General features: G+C 38.6%; 1 protein-coding gene across 1 annotated transcript; it reads right to left on the bottom strand.

Moving 5' to 3' along the window:
- Positions 1 to 18,222: 18,222 nt before the first annotated feature.
- On the bottom strand, positions 18,223 to 22,644 carry LOC109486178 (uncharacterized protein YML079W-like). Its single transcript, XM_019789889.1, has 5 exons — positions 22,483 to 22,644; positions 21,287 to 21,380; positions 20,320 to 20,463; positions 19,161 to 19,317; positions 18,223 to 18,537 (listed from the first exon to the last, which is right to left on the bottom strand). Exons 1-5 carry the CDS (start codon positions 22,506 to 22,508, stop codon positions 18,434 to 18,436), a joined length of 525 nt encoding a protein of 174 aa, XP_019645448.1. The 5' UTR covers positions 22,509 to 22,644; the 3' UTR covers positions 18,223 to 18,433.
- Between the last annotated feature and the right edge of the window lie 1,808 nt (positions 22,645 to 24,452).

Below are 24,452 nucleotides of genomic sequence, written 5' to 3'. Positions count from 1 at the left end.
CATTGTATGCCCATTACAAAAATTGTCTACTTGCCTTTTTTTAGCAGACACCGTTTTAGGTTATTGTCGGTAAACTGAAAGTTTCAGTTGGACTGTTTTGTTGCTGTCTCTGTCGATGCCTCTATACAAGATGCAAAAAGCTTTTATACTGTGGAAAGTTTTTGTCGTTGGAAAAGATGTTGGTGCTTAAACAACTTAAGAAATTAAGGAACCACTACGACAGGTGTTGAGGCTAGAGATACCCGCTACGCTAAGTGCCAAAAAAAAGGAGAGAACTTTTTTAAGATTATGAAATTATAAGAAATTGTGAAAAGACAATCATTTTTCGGTAACCCCCCAAAGATATAATGCAATATACCAAACAAGTAGGAAAATGTAAATGTACAGCTTAGAATAAGTGCAGGCCACTATTGAATTTTTAAAAAAGCTTTACTTCTATTCACTGCTGTGTAGATAGACTAGTGTACAGACTGTAAGTCAATATATATAGATATTTCTTAGAGCTTTTTTTTGTCTGTCTCAGGAAGTTAATTCCGTGAACGAGCCATCTCTTTTTACGTTTGGTGACGGGTTTTAGATCGACTTTTAAGAGAAAATACCCTTCTGTAAATAAGACATGCAAAGCATTGTAAAGTGTTTAGTTGGCGATTAAGAAAGAAAACATCGGAGAGAATAAAAAGTTTATTCAGGTGCTACAACTCTTAAAGGCATCTTAAAGTTTCCTTTAACTCTATAAGAAAAACAACAACAAGTGGTGTTGGAATTTGTTGATTTGTACATTCAATATAAATGTTGTCATTTTTAGTACATGTTTCTGCAATGGTGAGGAAATGTGCTTGCTTGATTCAGCTCTGTGCTAATTATAAGGCCACACGAAAACAAACAAACAAATGGTAATTGCTAAAATACACAGCGAGTTTTGCTATGCAAGCCAGTAGGATGTATATTGGTGTTAAAAAAGACAGGAATAAAATGGACAATCTATATTTTGTACCGTTGGCGGCTTGGTCGCTCCATATTATATTCTTAGCGAAATCAATTTGTATATTGCTTGATGCAGATTATGATGATGTATGTTGTAAATATTTTATAGAGCGCTGTCAATTTTTTTAATGTATGTACGTACGCATGTGAGGATGATGTAGAAAATGATGTAATATATGCAAACAAAAGTAAAAAAAACACACGAAGACTTGGTACGAATAAAAGCATGCGGTATTGTCATGAAGAAAATGAAAAGAAAACCTTATTTGTAAGTCCTGTGCCTTTTATCAATAAAATATTTAACGAAGGTCTTTTGTTGGTGGTATTACTTACGGTTCATTGGGAGTGTTTGTTCATGCAAATACTGAAAGAGGCTGAGAACACAAGAGGTTTGACACCTGTCAGGAGATGTGTCTAGCTGATTGGCTTAACGTTGATGTAATTAGTGTCAAACAATACAAGACTTGGAAGTCAAAATAAGCTGAAATAGGCGGTGACGCGATTCTAGTACTGTATATATCAAACGTATCATGAACATATTTAGGTCTGGGGACTAATGACTTAGAATACTGAAGTTGATTAAGTAAGCTTTTGCAGAGTCCACATGCATCCAGCGTTTAATGACATAATATGATATGAATTTTTATTGCATGTTCTTGCCCAGATGGGCTAAATGCACAAATGTGACCAAATGTGGTCGAGAGGATAAAAACATGATTATTGCATACTGGAACGCTATATTTTAATGCTAAGTGCTAGGAGTCTATATATTACAACAAAACTATATATATACTACCTTTCATAATAGATGTCTATATGGCCCAGAATTGGAAACAATATTCTTACAATGGTCCAATATATAGATGTAGATGAACTAGACTACAGGTTTGATTTGAGTGTGATTCCATCGTCTGAAAGAGCCTGGATACATCAGGATCATCTCCGGTGGATTTGTATTGTTGTTTCAGCGGTTTGGACTAGAATAATACAATGGGACAACAAAAATAACAGCCATACGACAATACACATCATTAAAATATCATTAGATAAGATCTACTTTTTTTCTGATGACCAAACTAAATAGTCAAGGATAAAAACGATTGGAAGCTAACATAAGAGTTTTGTTTCGCTCTTTTGGCAAAGATATCGTACTAAATGTTTCCAACTATTGATAATATGAAGCACAAATTATCCGGCAAATTTTTATTGCTTGAGAACGCACTGCACTGAAATGAAATGAAGCCGTGTAGTCAATCAAATTTTAAACTGCATTGAAGTTAACTCAACAGCAGACTTATACGGCAAGTGACTGTGGCTATGGTGAAAAAAATGAAAATATAAAGGATTGTAGCTTGAATCCATTAAAATACACCCAAAAAGAATTTCAAAAAGGAACTCGCTCTTGACTATGATATAGAGTCATAAAACCACTTAAAACTGTTGCTAAGCTACAAGAAATTTGATCGAGCCTACCTGATAAAATAGTGCACAAAGAGCAGTCCTGTGATCTTTTTTCTAGTGTAGTTCGTGTGTATTATTTTCATTTTGATTACTGTGATTCTTGATTTTTTCACCGTAACTTTATGTTCACTGTTTTCACTGTCACTTCTGTATCGTGAACTTATAATTACAGTTTAATAACAAATAATTCCTGGACTTTCTTTTTCCTGTACCTGTTGCCACCGTGAATATATAGTTCCGTGAACATGTCCATTTTTCTCAGACCGTGAACTTTTGTTACCATGAACGCCACAATCTTTATGTTAGATCCACTCTGCATTTTCCCTCTGCTAGCAATGGAACCGTCCAGTTTTGAGGCACGGCCTAGTTTCTCTACCTTGAAGTCTACAATAACACCGGGCACAATCCGTCCTTTTGAAGTCAGCTGGCCGCTGTAAGCGAACCCTTCTCTGATCACAGTGCCAGTCTTTACACAAACCCAAACAAAAACGGAGAGGTCGACCTCTAAACAAGCTAACATGTCAAGGACCAGCGGAAGAGGCATTGTACCTCATTGTCTCCTGTAGTCTTTGACATTTGTACGTTATTTTACTTTGAAAGGCGAACTCTTTAGGTGTGTTTTGGGTGGAGTTGTGCTCTATGTACACATAACACTCGCCTTGAGTGCTTTGACTTCCTAAGCAGCCAATATGTTGTTAGCAAAATGGAAAATGTAAGGAATGTTTGACAGTTTTGTGAAATCTTTGGGAAATTGTATTACAGGTAGAATGTAAGTAAATTTTACTCCAATACTCTATCAAAACTCGGTTTCAAATGTTTAACAGTAATTCATACAAATACCGTATAATAGCTGAAGATGTGTATACTAAGAATAAGAAATTGCTTGAGAGACGGAGAGTTTTAGTAAGTGTTTTGGGACGTGTCACAAATTGTTTCTGTTGAAAAAAAATACAAATGGCCGAGACAAGGTTATGGGAAGATTCGGGACCTTTCGTGCGACCTTCGGGTGTTTTCGGAGACCTTCCCGGCGTGCCCCACCTGTCTTCACTTAAACTTTTAACGACAGGAAAATGTCGCCGGTGTAACTTTTCAGACAACATAGTTTAAGTAATGAATGGAAAACTTTTATTGTACGTTTGTGCCCTAACAAGCTAAGTACAGGCCATGAATTAAAACAGGGAAAAATAGTACAGCAATAACACTTGCTAATGTGGTCTACTATTTACATGTTCGACTTCTTCTCGCTTCTTTAGGCAGTTATAGATGCAAGAACATATTGGGCTAATGATACATTGTTTGTCAAGTTTCATAAGGAATGCGAATTTTTCTATTTTGTCTAAATGTCTAAAGTTTGGGAACTCTATTATACACGTATAGAGGGAATCCCTCTCATTTCTATATAAAGCGATTAAGACTATAGTAATTTTTGTACAAGAATCTTTTGTAGCTAATCTCCAAGCAGATATAGGAACGTGAAATTATGGCGTTTTGTGACACCTATGTTCTTATGATAATTGTGTGTATACGGACGAAAAAAGCCACATTTTCCCATCCTATATATATATTATAACATCTACTTAGAGAGTTGAAAGTTAAGAAAAGAACGCTTGCTTGGAAAACGGTGGAGTTTAGCTATTCAATCACATTTCGCCTGCAGCTTAAGCTTATATGAGTTTTTTTTCTGTTGTTGGTAATAGTCAAATAATACATAGCATAAACATATCCTCAGTAACTCGTAACTCGTAACAAATCAAAGAAATTGCAATGGATTGAAAATGTAACGCCTTTAAGCAAATTTTGACATAAAAAACTTGACAAGAGTTTTATCTTATCAGATCTTCTAAGCATATCTTACAGTTTTTGAAATTAGTTAAAAAACATGGTCTATTTTTCACTTTTCCTCGCACAATCTAGAAAGTTCGTTGTGTACGTTGAAAAAAGTACATGTACATGTAATACTGGAAAGGTCAATGACCTCGTTCATACAGGTCTTAAAGTTTGGCATGTGGTCTCTTTACTTAAGATTTCAAGGTTTTCAGTAGCAACAATAAGAAAATGCACGTAAAAAGATGAATGCGTCATATGTAATGACGTACGATATATACATTTATGACGTAGGGGAAATACAAAAAGGAAATTAAAGACGGTTCTAGATAGACGTCATGAAGGCACGTAACAAGCATAACATCAATTACGTACATAACTTCGCTGTGTAACTGTTGAATAGCCAGGTTTGACCGTTGTGACCTCTGGAATCCTGTCGGGGTAACAGTAGACATGGCCCGAGGCTGGTGTCCCTCCATGTAGCGTACCTTTTGCCGTCATTATTACCTAACAGCCAAGCGAGAACAAAGGAGGGCTATTAGCCGAGCCCCGAGGCAGTGACGAGACTGACGAATCTACACACGAACAACTTCCGAAACCTGCCGAACCATGACGGCACTATTGTTCGGGTAGCTTCCGACGCCGTGGTCCCGAAGTTATTGCGAAGATTGCCGAGGACTGCCATCCGAAGGATGACGACAGGTGACGACGCCATGACGGCACTATTTTTCGGGTAGTTTCCGACGTCGTGGTCCCGAAGTTATTGCGAAGATTGCCGAGGACGTCCGAAGGATGACGACAGGTGACGACGCCATGACGCCATGACGGCACTATTTTTCGGGTAGTTTCGGACGTCGTTGTCCCGAAGTTATTACGAAGGTTGCCGAGGACGTCCGAAGGATGACGACAGGTGACGACGCGTGTGCGCCAGAGTCCTGCTGTGTACTGACATCAAGAACGTTTGTGTGCGCAAACAACTAATCTCGTAATTACTTCCGCAGCCGAAGGAAACCGAAGTGCATTTCCAACGGAACACGAAAATGTACGAGAGTGTGCGATGAATAAGTATAGTGAATCTCCACGTGTGAATTTCAGTGGCTTGTTTTATACAAATACTATATATATATATAAAGATTAATATAATATAGCACTCTGGTTGCTATCTAAAAAAACTAATTGCAATGACAAGATGGAATGAAAGAAAGTAATATGCAGTCAATATATGCAGTAAAAAAGCAGTATAGAATTTCTTTCAGATATATAAGATATTGAAATATATTCATATATATATATATATATGTATGTAATAATGTTATATGTTTATTTCAATGTAACGATGTAAATACCAATGCTATTCAGGCAACATTACAGTTCTATTTTGTTTGTCTGCAATGTTGGTATGGAAAGAAATAAAAATAAATAGATATTATCCCCCAAAACATGACAAGGGTTTTACAGGAAAAGGCTTGATTTTTTTTTATTCTGGATGTAAACTCAACTAAAATGTTGTTATTGTCGTTAACTGTTTTCTTGTTAGACTGCATGATGCACAGTCATATATGACAGTATATAACTAAATGTGGTTTCTAAATCAAGAAACATGCCATATGGAACTGTTGGTTTTGGTATATTTCCACAGAACCATCCCACATTCTCCATCGGTCAACCGTTTCACCCCCTAACACGGGGATGGGCTGGGTAAGACTAGAGGAATGACTCACTCACTGCCACAGAGAAGAAGAAAACACACACAAAAAGACACCTACGCTCTGACAAAGGTCAATCTCTGTCTCTTTGAAGATAAGAATCTACCTTCTTCTCTCATATACAGTCTCAGCAGGTTTTGGAAAAGCCTACTGAGTTTAAGCTCGCTGTAATTGTTTGATGGTAAATTGTGTCAAGATGGCGGATTTTCGTCTGGCAACTTGAGCACGAGTCAACCAGAGGAGTACAGAGGGTTCGTATCTATATTTTGTGTATTTTTCATCATATTGTGTCATTGGATAAGCAAGAAAATGTACAGGTGCAGTGCAGTAAGACTATACAATGACAGTGACAATGGCTGATATTTAAAAACCCATGTCTGCTATTTTCTGTTGTAGAGTGAATGGTGTTTGTACATATTTGTATATAGTGTGTTTCTGTGCACCTGTCCTGTTTTGTTTTTAACCAATTGTAAAAATCAAATACATAATTCAGGGACGCATTAACATTTCCTTCTTTTGTACGATTTTGTTGGATTGAATGAATTGATTGATTGAAAAGGTATTAAAGTATAAAGACCGTGTATATCCTTTGTCATATCTGTTTCGAGCCTACAACTGTTTGAATTGCAAAATATAGAATATTCAAATGCAATAAGCATTGAATCAACACGGTATAAATGCGTGTATCTTAGAGCAATGTAAAAAGCAGAAATTAATTAGAAATTACTTGAAAGATAAACAAAGTACGTTTGCACAATCAAACCAGTCTTAAATGGATGAGAATATACATGTATATTAATTTTTCCCTTTTTGTTTATGCATTTATTCTGCTGATGTATATATGTCAAATCTTCATATAGTTAACCGTATATAGAAATTTGGGAACACGGTAACAGTACATAACATATGCCATATAATAATATCATCATGAAATACACTCAGATGAAACGACTATTCATTTGCAGTCAATGTAGTACCTAAATATTTATTTACTTTCCATACTGTAAGGCCAACATTATTCTAACAGAATAGCAGTAACAAAGATGGGTGGAGGCCTTTGATTATTTTTGTAGGTAACGTAATACTTTGTTGTTATAAATTCGGGAGAATATTTTTTCAATTATTATTATTAGAAATAACAGGTTTTGCCGTGGTAAAAATGTGAATCTCTTTACATGTGGCGTCCGGTTTCTTTATCAAGATAATAAAATCAACTTTATTGCTCAACAATTGCAGCTGGTACAATGTATGGCAAAGAAACAACAAAGGTACATACACAAACTAATACTAAAATATGATTCTAGCGGGCTAGTCCATAATGATACTAAAGCTAATCTATTGTGTTTTCTTTAGGAAGAGTATTATTACATTCTGTAATTCAGGAAATATGTCAGCTATTTACAATATGGTGTCGCTTTTGTAGTGATTCAAATATGAATTTTCCAACGTACACTGATATCTGAGTAGGACATGAAAGGAGTATGAAAAGATGTCTGATTTTGAGTGAGGTAGCGTAACATTAGTTTTGGAAGCTATGGATTGCATCAACTTTTGTCTGTTTTCTTCATATGTTGGATATGTTACAAAAATTACACTCTTAGTATATCCATATACCGGCCAAAGTACCTTGCAAATATGCCACACTTATAAAGGATTACTTTAACAGCTAATGCACTATTTACCAAACAGATTTACCCTCTAAGCAACGAAGGTTTAAATGTTTTCAGAAAGCTTAAAGAATCATTACGGACATGGTTGGCATATTAGTCATGCCGCCATCGCTATACAGGCACAAATGTCAGCATGGCGAACCACAGGCACGTGTGTGTGAATCATACAATACCAGGCTATACCACTGGTTTGTGGATAATTTTGAGGTGTGTGACCACGTATCCCGCTAACAAAAAGTGTGGAGCACCAGTATTATACATGTAAAGTCAAATTGTTCAACAGTCACAATGAAAAGAGTAGCCGTGTGTAAACTGTGGCACATAAAAACTGTAAAAACGCGTACTCCTAAAACACGTTGAATTTTTAATTAAAACACGTCAAAAAAATATACCAAACATTAAAGGTATCTAATTCAATTTTTAGGGCTTGGAAGTCAGAATTTTTATAGTCAATAATCTAGTCACATGTCTACATACTAAGTTCAAAGAACACTATCCCAATGTATATCGACACTCATGGAGCAAAAATGAACAAAATTGTGACGAAAAATGGTTACTGGAAGGATCCTGGGCTGATTTTTAGGGAACCACCTAGAAAATGAAACACTCATCTTGGGACTTATCAATAAACAATGCGTATCAACAAAATAACAAGGATAATAACTGTAACAAAAATACTAATAACAATAATCATAACTAATAGTAACAATGAGATAATGAATTAATGGAAAATAATCAAGTAATGTATGATAATAAAGTGACACAAAAACTTAAGTGGTCAAATGTCACCTGTTTCATGTTGTAAAAACAACAACAAAAAGTCGACCACTTTGACAGATCAGTGTAGCCAACAGGACAGGTACAAACATAGATAGAACTTTATTGCACGACAAATGCACATGGTACAATGTATGGCAAACTACATAAAGAGAGTAACAACAATAACATAAGTGTGTTGCATAAGACATAATGTCGAATAAAACCTAACATATCTATATCATAATCATTCATGTAATAAGGGATAACACAAATTTTTGATAAAGTGTTACAATCGAGTGGGCTAATCACAAGTTTCGGCATTTTTTCTAATAGCAAAGCATTCCTTTATATATCTACCTATTTTTGCGTTGTGGGGACCATTACATGTAAAGATATATTCAAATCTGTCTCCAACAACGATACTCTTAGAATCTATGGTACTTGATTCGAGAAATGTAAATAGCTTGTTACGTATAACATCATATTTGGTACATTCCATAACAAACATACGGGAAGCCTGTACATGTAGACAAGGGAGGTTTACATCGGTAAGCGTGCGTGAACCGTGTCGGTCTATTGAAAAGAGCCGGCAGCTTTTCATCTTCGCCCCGCTAACTTCCGACTGACGGTCGGTGGGGCGGGCGGTAGATAGTGACGGGTTGTACCGTGCGTGTGTGTGTACTAGTAATGCTTGGATTGTAGTGTTAATGGTCTGTGTCATATAGACACCACAACACACCAGCCACTCAAAGACTGTGTCCCACTTGTAATGAGAGTATTGAAGATGAATTTCATTTTGTTATGACTTGTCCCACCTATAGAAAGAAAGAGATACATTGTTATACAGACTATTACCACTAAGACAAAGTTCACCCAATCTGGTACACAGTACGATACATTCCATGAATTGTTATCATGTCCAACTACCATATCTGCTTACGTAGGCCAATTTTTGTACACTTTATTTCATAAGCGAGACCATATCATCAATACATGACCATATGGTAACTCAAATACTGTTTAGATAGTAGTTTGTAGTAAGTTAAGTTTTGTAGTATTTTGTTGTATTACTGCCATACATTGTACCTTTTACGATTGTTGAGCAATAAAGTTCATTCATATAAAAAAATGTGTCGTGCATGCAAAGACAAAGTTGAAGATGAGTACCATTTCGTAATATCTATCTAGGTCAATGTGTACATAATGCTATACAAATTATATCAACTTATTTTATGCCGCCACCAACGCAGAGAACAAGTACGGGACAAGATAATACTCATTTTCACTTGAGTTAAGTGAGGAAAGTCGTTTAAAGTGCCTTTCCCAAGGGCACAAGATAGGTGGCATGTCAGGAACCCGGGACCTCTTGATTCCGAGTCGAGCACGCTGCCGCTACGCCACACGACCCCACAAACTTTTTTGAACCATGTCTTGGTATGTCCTATAGGCACATGTCTTTGTAATACAGTTTGTCCCTAAGTTCCGCCCAGTCCGTTCCGGTACATTACAGGTGTATGTAATACATTTCGTTACACCGGTCAAGCAAATATTTCTAGTGCCGTCAAATAACTCACTCAGTGACGGGACCAAAAGAAAGAAAAAAAGCCGGCTCCTTTATAAAGGTCACAGCAAGGAATTTTTATGGATGACATCAGCTAGCGCCTGATTTAAAAAAAAAAAAACAAGAAATTTTTTTTTGTCTTCTGACAGTGGTCAACATGCCGGAAATGGGCAAAGATGTCTGTTGCCATGCCGGAAGGTGGATGGCAGATAACTATGAAGAGAGGAGACAAGAAAAGGCTCTGATTTAATGTTTTGTTTCTTGCTTTCATGCAGTGATATTTGATGTTGGCTGTGTATATGTGATTTTCCTACAGAATCAAAACCATTTATTCTTTTGTTTCTTACTTTGATGCAGTGATACGTGATACTGGCTGTGTGTATGTGATGTTCCCACTGAATCAAAACCATTTGTACAATGATTGAGTCAAAATTTAAAAATGTAGGAACCTTGTTTTTTCGGTCCGCCTTGTTTTTTTTTCGCCCGCTCGCATTAGATTTGGAGTCTGCGGAGGATGTCATCCATATACTTTACTTGTTGTGGCCTAAATGCACGCGACAAGGTCTCTCGTTCCTGTGGATTTCCAGATGGGCCTTCGGCCTTGTAATTGGTATGTTTGTGCAAAACCTACTCTTCTCACTATTCAGAGATAAATGCTAGTCTGTAAAGCTGGATGTCCGGAAGGGATGGACAACAATGACAGCTATCCCTCTGTGTGCAGGAGAAAGGAACACCTACCGCTACACTGTTAAGGTGAAGGACGGTAGGGCTTGACATTAAAGGTGGTCCGATGGCCACTGACCACTAGAATTTAGCTTTGACAACTAAAAAGACACTTTGGGACATTTTTGGGGCAGTAGAAAAATAATCAACATCAGAATGTCAGCCCTTCTTTTGTTTATCAGGCACGCGTCTCGGTTTTTCGATCCGGAAAATTCCCCCTGAATTTCCTGTTTATACTGCAATTATACTGCACTTTGGAGTGAACAGAAGCAAAATAAAGTTGACTTCAAGTTGAAGTCATACACATCACAATACTTCCCAAGAAAAGGTTGGGACAGTTCATCCTCACTTCGGGACAATTGAAATTTATTTTTGGGACAGTGCTGGGACAATAGGAAGAAAAGTTCATTTCGATGCCTGAGGGCGGTATGAAAGCCATCAGTCTGTTACGAAAACAGTAGTTGAAAGTTAACTTGAAACCATAATGGCATGAAAGCATTCTGACGCTGAATAAGATATGAATGTCATTATGAAACAAGTTTGAACTGCAAAATCCAACACAAGAAATTAGACTCAATCCAAATTTTCGACTTTACAACTCAAGTCTTTGTCAAGGAATAAAAATTAGGTTGAGTCTTATTTCTTGTGTTGGAAATTGCAGTTCAATTTGTTTCATAATGACTTCTACCAACACAGATGAACTTTCAAGATAAGTTAAATAATATGAATATTATCTGAATCGTCTTGAAGTGATCTCCGTATTCAGCTAGAATTGTCTATATATGAGCATACACTTTTCTCCCAGGTTCGAATACTACAGTCCTGGGTTCGAATCTTATCAACCCGGGTTCGAACCCTACCGTGCCAGCGTTTCCTTAGGAAAGGCCCTTTACACGAATTTCCTCACGTATTGTATTTTCCTCTGTAGCTGTGTCCGGGTGGCGGCATAGAAATAAGTTGGAAAAAGATCAAGAAACTTGAGTGTGCCGTCACCACGTCTTGTGATTACATGTTGGAATAAAAAAAAGTTTGTTTTTTTTCAATTAACAAAGACAAAAGCATTATGCTGAAAGGGACAGAATCTTCTTGCTTTTAGATATAATATATTTAACATACATGTCACATCAAATTATATGTTCACAGTGGCAATAGCTTGAACGTAGAAAATTTGTATGAGCAAACCACTACGTCCTGTATTTTGTTTGTGTGTGTGATGAATAAAAGAAAAACTGTGAGCTTATTTTTTTCACTTTTTAGCTTATCATCAGATCATAAATAACTGTTATACATACAAATATGTTATGAATTATGATCGTTATGTAGCTGCATCCTATTTCAAAAGGATAACCGTGAGAGCTTATAATTATTTATGAACAATGTTTAATAAAAAGGTTAAAAAAATATCTCTTCAGATTTCTTGTCTGGAAAGCCAATATACCAGGTGTGTTGCAGTCTCAAGGATTACCATTAAATCTGCAAACTGTTCAGACAACCGCTTGTTTCCGCACAGCACAATAGCGGATAATCTTAAACCATCGTGGGAGGGTGTTTTCTTTTCATGGGCGCCGCCATCTTGTTTTTGTGACGTTGCGATTCAGATCCCGCTGGCCGATCGTTTGGCACGTATTGTTAGCTTACGTGTTTTGCTAAAGCGACTTACACTCCAATGCCACCGCGACAAAGATCATTGGTTGTTTGGATAGATTCGTTCAGCCATCGTTTGCTCCACTCCAACTTGTGATAACAATTGCCTTTGCACAAAAAGGCGTATTAAAGAATTTCCATAACGTAGCCTCGTTTATTTTAGCTTCGCCGAAATACTAGTACAATTATTAAGTAAATCGACTATGAACCGGGAGACCCGGGTTCGATTCCGAGTCGTACCCGGGACATGTCTGGACATGCGCCCCGACGTTGTGTCCTTGGGAAAGGCACTTTACACGAATTTCCTCACTCCACCCAGGTGTGAATGGGTACCTAACTTCGGTTGGGGAAAGTCGTATTGAGGTCACCTTGTGGCGCCGAATGGCAGCCGCACAGACCCTTGCGACATATATAATATGTGTACCATTTGTATTATTTGAATGTTGTAATTGTTGTGATTTGTATTGATTATTACGTGATACCCTGCATCAATTCAGCCGTAAGGCTGCGACTGCACGGGTACTGTTTGTTCATGATGGAATTTGCTTACTATCATAGGATACTATTCACCGACAGGCAATTACTACGAGGGTAAAATGACTCGGAAAACTTTGTAAGAAACATCTAAAAACGGACGATTAAGGCTTTCCATAGAAATAAAGCAAGCAATACCGCAACACCGTCCAACCTTGGTATAAGGCCACACCAAGTAAATCTTATGGATGACGTCCGCGCGCGCATTGATTTTGGCCTCTTCCTAGAAAAAAAAACAAGAAATTTCGCTTCCTGTAACTATGACCAAAGAGTCACGACAGTGCCGCAAATAGGTTTGTACGGACCAAAGCTTATGAAGCATCAAGCAAGGAAATCATGACTTCCTTTAGGAATTCAGTTTGGTACATGCTGGCACATTTGAAGAAACTTGCTGACCGCTCCATCTATCTCCCCAAAGCACATGAGGACAACTGCTGTTCCACCTGATTTATTGCTGTTTTGATGATGAATAAAAGGCTTCTTGCTTGTTACACTGTGTCATCTCATTCAATTTGTGTCCTAACATTTTCGTATATTTCTAATCTAGGCATCTTGTTTTTTAGGGCCCTTCTTGTTTTTTTTTCGTCCCTCTCGCATTAGATTTAGTGTCTCCAAAGGACGTCATCCATAAAATTTACTTGGTGTGGCCTAATAGCTGAACTGTTTCTCACATAGATAGACAGAGTATTAAACATCTGTGGCGGCATTAAAATACAGGAAGTTTTGTACAGAGAAAAAAAGAACATGTAACAATCAGCTACTTAACATGTCTTAAGGAAGATACTGAGAGATAATCATGTCATGCGGGATCCTTCAAGAACTTCGTACCGTGTCTTTGCCGGGGAAGAAGATGTCTCGTTCCCATGGTATCATGTTTCTTGTACAAATGTCCAACAAGATTTTCTTGGATCGGAAGTCCAGACATTCAGGTGATATGTGTGAGCAAACTGGGTTACAAGCGGCCATTATTTGTCTTAACTGAGAACTGATAAATGCTTAGAAAAATACAAAATAGTAACTCCAATATTCAGCATAGAAATTGAAAGACTAAAAGAGTATAATGGTGAATCTAGCGGTTAGCAATGAAAAATCAAATTTAACATTTGAGAAATGCATAAGATGAGGGCATTTGGTGGAACTTTTAAACTAATACCGACAAAACTAAACGCTCAGAAGAAAATAATCCATCTAGCTACGAAAGCAGCGCTATGAAACTGCTATTTTAGTTAAAACAGTAAATAATTAGTTTATTTTTCAGTAATACAAAAAAAGACAATATTGTCCACAAGTCCACGCAGCTGGCTAGTAACATCGTCTTGAATACATCGAGGCCTGATTTAACCGTTATCCTCGTTTCCTACGCAAATCCACGCCGATACGTTAAACCCCTTTCACGGTCTCACAACACACAGAGCGGCCCAGACAATGACAGGGGTGTTTACGGTAGTCTAGGATAAACCTAGCGACACATTTCGGCAGCTGGACATTCTCCCCGCTTGTAGAAGCAGAGATTTACGTTGTTAGAGGATTAGAGATGAAAGCAGGAGGGTTCTTCGCTTTGTGCAGACGGGGCTCATCTTTCAACACATCACAAGTAATACACATCCACCTGCACTGTTAAAACACTACTCAACTCAACAGCCGCTTTCTTTCAGACACCTAACTACAAAAATAAATTTCTTCAAATTCCAAACACATTCGAAAGATTATTTTTTGTCTCCATTCATATATTCAGTTTTTTATGTCCTCAAATGCATCCACAAATGCTCAGATGCTTCCGAATTGATAGGAAATATCTTATTTATACATTTTGCTACATTCGTAACGTGTGCAATTTTAGCCCCCAAAATAACTTATCTTTCAAATAGCTCTGTTAGGATTTAATTTAACATTTTAATGTCTTGGGGTGGTGGGACTACGGCGCACAGATATGTCAACTTTGTATATTTGATGTTAATTATACCTTTTTTGTTGTGTGGCGCTGTTGATATAAGTTGTTAACTTGAGTGCAGCGCCACACTGTCCTTGTTATGTCTTTTATGTTTTGATGAATAAAAAAAAACTCGTAGTGAGTCAGAAGATCCTAAAATCTTTATCATCCAGCCTTTTTGTCGGTCAAGGGCAGCAGAAAAGGGTCGACGGCCTCATAAATTCTACGCCTAGGCTGGTATTATATCTGGGGGATGGGCTTTATCACAAGGTTTGTCGTTTAACGACCAGAAAAGAATGTGTTTGTCTGTTAAAAATTACAGTTATCACTGCATGTCTGTTACTGCAGTCTGAAGTTAGCCCAAGGACGTTAATAAAACTGTTCTATGACCTCTAGTAACCTTACGCTAAAAAGCAGTTACTCAAGCAACTGGATATGATTCTTGCTTTTTGGCGTATCGTATTACCTGGATGTCTAACCTTCACCGACGTCTCTAGTAACCTTGCTTCTTGAAAATGTTATTCAGATTAAATATTACATTATGATCCTATTTTTAAAAGCAGCTATGAAGCAGCTATGACTCAATCATGGTACAAGCGGTTTTGATTGATCAGTGGGAACATCACATATACACAGCCACCATCACACATCACTGTATCAAAGTAAACAAAAAACATTAAATCAGAGCCTTTTCTTGTCTCCTCTCTTCATAGTTATCTGCCATCCACCTTCCGGCATGGCGGCAGACATCTTTGCCCATTTTCGGCATGTTTACCACTGTCAGAAGGCAACAATTTTTTTTTTCAAAATCAGCCGAAAATTAATGCGCGCGCTGATGTCATCCATAGATATTACTTGCTGTGGCCTAAATCGGCCCGGTCCCATGGAACAGGAAGCAAGCTCCCTTTCCTACCTTCAGCGGAGTGAAAACATCTTGGACGTCTGATGAAGCGAAAAATTGAAGCCCCAGTGATGGTGGTCTATAATGAAAAATAATGACATGCTCTGGTTATATCGTGTTTTGTTATGTCAATAACGATTTCTTTTTTTCTGAAAGAGTGATATTTTCGTTCATAAAATTGAGATACTCTGTCACGAAAATCTTTCGTTGGAAACGATATACGAGAGAGAGAATCGGTGCAACGTAATAGTTCTTTGCGTTTGCATGCGATGCTATCTTGTCGAGTGCTATCTTGTGAAGAATTCTAGTATGGCCTAAATTCAGAACTGCTTTTCTTCCCTTCAGCCCAGGCGCACAGTAAACGACTATTACTATGCATAAAAACTAAAAACCGAATGAAACAGTCGCATCCAGTCCTCAGTTTTTCTCTATATTGGAAATTTCTGGAAAGAACCATGTTTTTTTACGAGTGTCCTACAATGTGTGCCAGACATGTTGTTAGTCAGTCATGTGTGCTACATGTGTGTAGCCTGAGGGTAAAGTAGGCAAGAGACGGTTAACTACAAACAAAGACATTTACTTCGATCTCAGTTAACTCGTCGCCCAAAGGAATAAAGTCTACGGACTGTCATTTCATAATACAAACTTTGGAATGTCAAGAACATAACCCACTTGCTTGAGTAACTGCTTTTTTTGGCGTATCTTATTACCTGGATGTCTAACCTTCACCGACGTATCAAGAAATTATTGAGAGAATTTAAGAAGTGTATGAAATGGAGCAGTTAGAGATGAAATTAGATAAAAAGCCATATTTCTGTCTATTGAGTCAAAATTATGTAGTCATTTGATATTTCTTCCCTGTTATCCTACTTTTGAAATATTTGGTTCTCGATTCTTTCTTAATATAATTTAACTCATGGTGATGAAATGATGTCTTCCCTCTGGTTTACTCCAGTGCAGTGCCCCCCCCCCCCTTCCAAGAACGCTGACCTCCAGAGGTCACACAACAGGACCAATCAGTCGGTGCCTTTGTTAACACAATCACCTATCATTACCAATCATCGCTCTCCAACAATACAGACGTGCCTCCGGCGATCGGAGAGGAAATTATGCAGAAAGAGTCCTCGTCTCTTCACGTGTTTGAAATACTTCTGGAGTCGCGGGCATAAAACGAGCCAGACAACAAGGAACAGTCCTTTCAAACACGCTCCATAAATTTCATTTGAAAACTGCCTTCGGCTGAAAGTGTTTAGACCTTGTCCTTCAAAAGCGTCCTTTTTAAACGACATGTTGCAATCGCCAAGGACGAAGGACACTTAACGAAGCTTATTGTACAATAAATACACGCAGTAAAACTGTAATTTACATTGTTTACCTGTTTATTCTTACCTTCATGAACTTCTTCGCAATTTTATGGTGATCCGCTGGTAACGATTGGCCATTGTGAAATATAAGTTTGAAATATAATAACAAACTTTTAAAACATTAGTTACAAAGCTAGCACCAGCAACTGTGTATACTGTTAAGAAATGAAGCCATTTTTTTCTTATTTGTTGTTCCAATTCCTCACTGTGTCAATCTACAGGTCTTACTAGTATTTAAAAGGCAAAAATGCACAGACCACAAGACATAAGCGCCACCTATCGATTTACTTGAAAACATAACAATTTACGAAATCGGACAAAATAGACTTAAAATGTTTGCCATGCAGCGGGTCCTTTTTATCTTTTAATATACCTAAAAATGCTATATGGATTCTTGAATAATCATTTTTAAAAATCATACAGCTCATTCAATAATGCGTGACCAGCAATTTCTGTTCAACAACCTATGTGTGACCTTGGTGTGACTGCAAGGCTGTTTTCCCTGCAGTTTTTAGCGGTACCGGTAGATGGCAGACAGTAACAGGTGTAGCTTGCGATGAAACGTTGACGCTGGTGTTTATGCCACTTTTATATTTCGCACATCTGTAAGGTAATCTAAGTGTGTGTAAGGTAAAGCATGTGCATATTGCAGTATGCAAGATTGACCATTACATTCACAAACAGAAATGTATCATAATTGTAGGTTTATTAACGTTTTTTGCATCCTATTTTTGCAAAAGCAATTTTTGGCATGTGCCTTACTTAGCAGTGCAATTTCTCTAGTTATTCACCGTGGCGAGTAAAAAGACTGAATACAAACTCTTGTCAGATTTGGGACCACATCCTTAACCCTGCAGCGCCACCTAGCGTCAGTGTGAAGTAGTACCAGTCAACATTGCCATGAAGAGGGTGGTCGACTTTCCACCGAAATGTTAAAGGCATTCAATGCAGTTTTTAGGGCCTGGAAACCCAACATTTCAAAGTCTATATTCTAGTTATTTATCTACATACTGAGTCGAAGCCACACTGTCCCAATGTCCTCATGGAGCAAAAATTCCCAAAATTCTCACGAAAAATGGTTACTGGAAGAGCCCTGGACTGATTTTTAGAAAATAAAGGACTCATCTTGTTTCTGCAGTTTTAAAAGTCCAAAGTATGAAATACTGACTCAAATGTGCTAATGTGAAGCAGTATGTGTCAATACCACAAAGATTGCCTTATTTAGAGTTCCAGATTTGCTGCTCTGAAATCGCATTGGATGCCTTTAAACTATTCACTGATGTAGCATTGGGAAAATTGAATGAATGAATGATTGATAGACAAACTAGCTTACAGCAAAATCAAATCTAAGAAAAGGCTTCCATCAAACGGTCTAAGTGTCACTTGAGGTGCACCTCACGATGACGTCACGGTGTTCAGGATATTCCTTGATCAGATCTTCTCTTTTCCCCAGGCTGAAGTCTTTAAAGTCGAAACCTTGCAAGGAATAAGAAAAGAAGAGAGGGGTGCATGTCAATTAAATTCTAGAGCTGTGAAGGAATTAAAATAGGGCAGTACATATTTCGTAGATGTACAAAACTGTAGCAAGTAAAATAATGAAACTATTATCATATCTTCGGTTGAAATATTGTAAGGAACCGTAGTAAGGTGCATATCTGTAAAAAAAAATGTCAATCATTTGTTTAAAAAAAGCCAGAGATGATGTTGATCAAAACGCATCTTCTGTTGTCTCCAAGTTATCATATAGTCCTATGCCTTTCACAAATCACTGATCTAAATACATGTATAGACGTGACAAGCACGTTGCCAGAACGTACTGCACCTGCGCGAAACCCGTAATGTATTGTGCATAGCGCTTTGGCAGAACGTCTCATATAAGGTCGTATTTGCGCATATAAGGTTAACATTCCTGTAGTTTCCAAATGTTCTGTCAGAAAAAACTATCGTTTGCAACAGGCAAAATTCTGATGCGACATTGACCAAAAATCCAACGAAAATCGTGAAAAAAGGTCGTTTCGCGCATGTGCAGTACGTTCTGCCGACGTGCTGACGTGGCAACTTTAAAATTTCTTCTCATGATTTTACATCCGGGTTCTTACCTGGCGCCACCAGGACGGAAGCGAGGCAGTACCCATCAACCTCCTGGGCGAACCACACCCTGCGCGGAACCACCACCTGATGACGCGCTTCCGGGTGTTCCAGGGGGTTACCCAGAATGCTGCAGCTGTACGAGCCATCCGGATGAAGCATGTGAATCTAAACAGGACCACATTGTAAGTAACAGTGCACTGTGAACTATGTAACACTTTTAGTGCACTATGGACCAAGTAACATCTAGCTAGCGTCAGTGCACAGTAAACCAGTCAGTATTGCCCTGATGAAGATGACAGACGGTCATCGAAACGTCGGCTCGTGAAAAATAAATGGTTGTGATCAAAGAACTTTGCTATTCATTCGTTTACCAAACTGATGAAATCATTTACGGAGGACCAAACAAGGTTTTCCTTTCAGTCAAAATTGACAGATTTTCGTCAATTCAACGTACGTTGGAAAATTCATATCTGAATCACTACAAAAGCGACGCCATATTGTAAATGTAGTTCATGTATCTACCCCTGTTGTTTCTTCTTTGCCATACATTGTACAATGTACCAGTTGTTGAGCAATAAAGTTGATTTGATTTATTTCTATTTTTCTCGTCAATGTTGATGGTCAACAATCAAAGCAGAGGTTGGTGGGGGAAGATCTAATACAAAAGGTCCACTGCAGCGACATAGGGACCCCCCACGAGGCCCATTTTCGAACTTGACCTTGGCGTCTACAGTGGTAGCTTATCTACCAAAAATCATGAACATCTATTTGAATATACTTGAGTTATTTTGCTAACAAGCCACAAACACAAAAGGTGCACTAACGTGACGTACGGACCCCCCATGAAGCCCAAACTTTTACTTGACTTTGGCCTTAACAACGGTAATCTGCCTGCCAAAAACCTTGGACGTCCAGTTATGCCTTCAAGATTTATTTTGCTAAATCCGTAGTCACCCACAATACGGCGAGACAATTCCATAGTCTTTCTGACGAAGACAAATAGTGATACTGCTCTTCCCTTCGTATTTTGTGTATTTCACATACAATACTACAGATACCCCAAAAAGGTCTGAGCTTAAACGAATAATTCATCATAGATAGATAATTTTTCTTCAAATTCCAAAGCCTACAGTAGTTTAAAGGATTGTCATGTTTAGTCTTCGTTACCTTCATGCAGCCGCCAAGATTGTGAACAAACGTTTCGTCAGACTTGACTCGGTGGAAGGGGTCGGGCTCTCCGGCTTGCATGAGGTAGTAAATCATTGTGAGGACGGAGCGCTTTCCATCAAATCCTTCCGCCGCAGCCTCCACCTGTAATATGCATCACTATGAATCACTATATGTATAAGAAAATAAAGTTATAACCCTCTGGAAATAAAAGAGGACAGAAAACAGACACCATAGCAGTTGAATCTACTAATTTTTTTGTTGACTGGGCTGTGGGTTTGTGTTTGTCGTGACAAGAACCCGAAAATGCGACGCCAAAATTAGACGTCAAAACCAACATTCTGGTGGCGGCGGCGGCCCGCGCAGCCTTCCCGCGCCCAGATGTTGAAGGAGGTGTTCGAAAAAGAAGACCATAGAACAGGGCTTACAGAGTTGGAATCGTGTATATATAGGCCCAATTTACACACATCATTTCTAAGTCGACTCGGCGACGTCGACTTGAAAAATGTCTATTTGCACACAGCGCCGCAAATCACTCACGCTGTGCCATGTCTACCCCCCCCCTCCAGGTCGACTTGACCCCTCACCTACTACGCAGAGAGGCTCAAGTCGACTTCGTCCCCCGTTTACACAGGCGAAGCTAGCTGACCCCGCTGGCCGACTTAAGAAGTCTTCTTGATTAAAATGCGATTTGAGTTTAGTTGTAATCATTTTGTCTTTACACAAGGAAATGTTCGCTCAAGTCGACAAGCTCAAGTCGTCTTGAGTTTGCTGTTATGTGTAAAGCAGGCCTATAGAAGCCTACCCTGGAAGCCAGAACTCGTTTTCCGGGCCGCTGGTGTAAATTACCGCTACGGGGAGTCTACCTCGGGGGGAGTTTGGCTCGGGCGAAGGGCTCTCGGCTGCCAAAGGAAAAAGGCTAACGGCCCGATACTAGTTTTGGCATCCAGGGTAATAGAAGCCCTACCTGGACGTCAGAGCGGTAAGTCTCCCTGAACCAGCCGCCGGACGCAGGGTGGGGGGTCAGCTCATACAGGGCTATCAACTTCTTAACATCTTCGCTGTTCAAAAATGCATAATGAATTCTCATTGGCAATTATGATTAAAAATTTAATAAAACAATAAATTCTCATTGCCAACCATTTCATTAATGATAACAACAGTATTGATATGATATAATGATCATAAGTATAATGATTACAGTATTGATAACAATACTACTACTAATAATGATAAACATAAAATGATAATAAAAATGATACCCCAATGGCGCATTCGACATCAAGAACCAATTGTTTTTCACAAAAAAGCTAGTAGTTCTATTTACAGTAGATTCATATTCAGACAATAAAAAATAGTTTCAAGTCTTTAAAGCATCAAGATACTGAAGCATCAAGGAGTTCAGACTTTTAACCTCCTCATGGTATCATGGCAATGGTCTCTTGTAATTTAGGCTCCAAGCTCAAACTGACTGGAAAGAAATTGTTGACTTTTTGAAATGTGACTATCAAGATCTAAATAAAATGCATAACACATTATTTTTACATGATAAATAAGTCAACTTCACGATTTTTTTAACAAGAAACGTGACAATGTAGCTTTGCAATCAGTGGAGGTTTAGTGCATGAGATTTGTGTTAAGAGTTTCGAAGTGCATGATTGTTTTTTTACTGATGATGCTTAAAATGGTTTAGCTACTAGTAAACGAACTTTCATGTCCATCCTCGTTCATTACGATGTGATGCATGGAATGTTACTAGTATAGGCTTTATTTTTATTCATCTTATTCATGTTCGACGCAAACAAGGCTCATTGGAGCCACTCAGATGTTTTGAGTTACTGTACAGCCAGTGTGGACAGGTGTTTGCTGACCTTAGACTTGAAAAGTTTAAGGTTTTATGGGAAACATTCACGTGGTAGCTTGTTCCATGGTAAGGTTGTTCTAAGAAAGAAGCTTTCAGTGTGGAACTTCCTCCTAAGTGGTGGTGAATGGAGGAAGAAAGGGTGATTTGTTTCAGTGGAAGTGGCAAGACGTGTCCTTGCTGAGAATGTTCGAAGTGGGGGCACTAGCGAGTTCCGCGGAGCATTTTCCGTGGAAATAGCGATAAAATAACCGGCCAGGCTTGCAACGTAACAAATAAGTCAGACCCTGTTTTATACTGACCTCATTGTGCTATCCGTAGTTGCCATCGTCGTTCGGATCTGAAAAAAAAACAAAGCCAGTCGTATCGGATATGAATGGTTTCGTATACGTACTCTAAATGTTTCCACGTTGTAACAAAGCAACTACTAGTTCTACGACGTTCGCCATCTTGTTGACCTTTGGTTTTTGAACTTTGCTACGTTATGCTGGCAGGTGCAATCTCAGATACTCTCGGTAGATGTCGCCTTAAACTGTGATCCGATACTACAAATTTGTTGATAATTCAACTTCAACTAAGAATCACGAAAAAAGAGGCACAAAAAACTATATTCGTGCAAAACATTATGGGGTCAGTTTTGGCCCATACGGTAAGATTCGTCGCAAGAATGGTCTTTTCAACTGTGTTTTACGCTTCGATGCACCTAGAGTTCATAGCTATTGTGTCGAATCTGGGTACACAATCACAGTACATGGGTTCAATGGCCGGGTGTGGTTAACGGTTAGACAGGTTAGACACAGCGTCTCAGATCTAATCTCATTTGCCAAAGCCCACTTGTGAGCATACCAAAAATATTACCAGTTTTCTTTAGTATATCTTATTTCTGACGATGTTTCTGTACATGTTTCTGTACCCAGTTCAATATGTAACAACAAGTCGCGATTCAATTGAAATACAGTGCTATTCGCAGTATTATTACAATAATCAATGCAATACAATACAAGTATTATTACAATAATCAATTGTTTCAAAAGTTGACTTCTTTCATACTTCACTGTAGTTCAAATTTTGTCACGATTTCTCACGCAATATCTATTTTAAGAAATACCGTACCCCTGATAATGATCGGCTACGATCATGTTTGGGTCAGTTATTCGGTTAATAACCGGGCGAGGCAATTTTTTTTATCTAGGGTACTAAAAGGGTATGATTATAATTATATTTTTGTTTTCCCTCTCATACTTATTACAGATTTGTCAAAATCGTCTTAAGTTATCTAACAGATATATCTTCTGAGACTTAAGTGTGTTTTGAAGTCTGAATGGCTGTTAAAAAAAGGTATGTTAACCGTCTTGATTTTATAATCCCCCTACTTTTATTCCTTTGTGTACTCGACCATGACTCACACAGTAGGTGTGTCAGGGTACTGACGCCATAGCGAGCCGTCTGCTATTTTTGACAGAAAGTGCTTGTAGAAAATGTACAAATAGGACGTGTTGTTTGGGACTCGTGCCATTTTACGCCTCAGATATATACTAGCACACGTCCTATCGCTGAGTGTACTGCTGCAGCTTGCTGAGTACTAGTATTGTGGCCCCCAAAGCGGGCAGACAGATCTATCCATGGGAGACTGTGATTTTGGCGGAGGGGGGTGTGACAGTGGCGGAGGGGGGTGTGACAGTGGCGGAGGGGGCTGTGACAGTGGCGGAGGGGGCTTTGACAGTGGCGGTGGTGGTGGTGGGAGTTGTGACAGTGGCGGAGGGGGATTTGATTTTGGTGGGTGGAGTTCCAGTGGCGGAAGGTCCAGGACGAACAGAACCAGAGGAGGGAGCAATGGACGTGGGTTGATTCAAACCCACCCCATTGCAGGCACTATATTACTTGTTATAGCATTTCTTCTGAGTCCGTGTCCGATTATATTTGGCGTTCTAATAAGCAAAAATCCGTTGGTATTTGGTATCCTGTTAGGCCTAAATTTGTTACTTCTTATTCTACTCCCCTACCTGATATGTTTTAAAAAGAACAACCGGCGGAACAAGCAAGCACAGGTATGGGATTCAAGTATTTTTTTTCTACTCCTTATTGTTCTTGTTCTGCCATTTGATTTTATATATAATCGGCTCTGTCCTTTGAAGTGTTAATGGGGTTGTGGTTGTGACAGTGGAAGGTGGTGGTGGTGGAGGGGGTTTTGATAGTGGCGGGTTTTGATACTGTGTTTGTTCCTGATTATTCTACTCTCCTACCTGGTATGTTACTGTCAAAAACAGGAAAC

The sequence above is a fragment of the Branchiostoma belcheri genome, unplaced genomic scaffold (assembly GCF_001625305.1).
Source record: "Branchiostoma belcheri isolate BF01 breed outbred unplaced genomic scaffold, Haploidv18h27 scaffold8, whole genome shotgun sequence".
NCBI classification, from domain to species: Eukaryota; Metazoa; Chordata; class Leptocardii; order Amphioxiformes; family Branchiostomatidae; genus Branchiostoma; species Branchiostoma belcheri.
The sequence above is the reverse complement of the archived record's forward strand: the minus strand, read 5'-3'. Positions and strand labels throughout refer to the sequence as shown.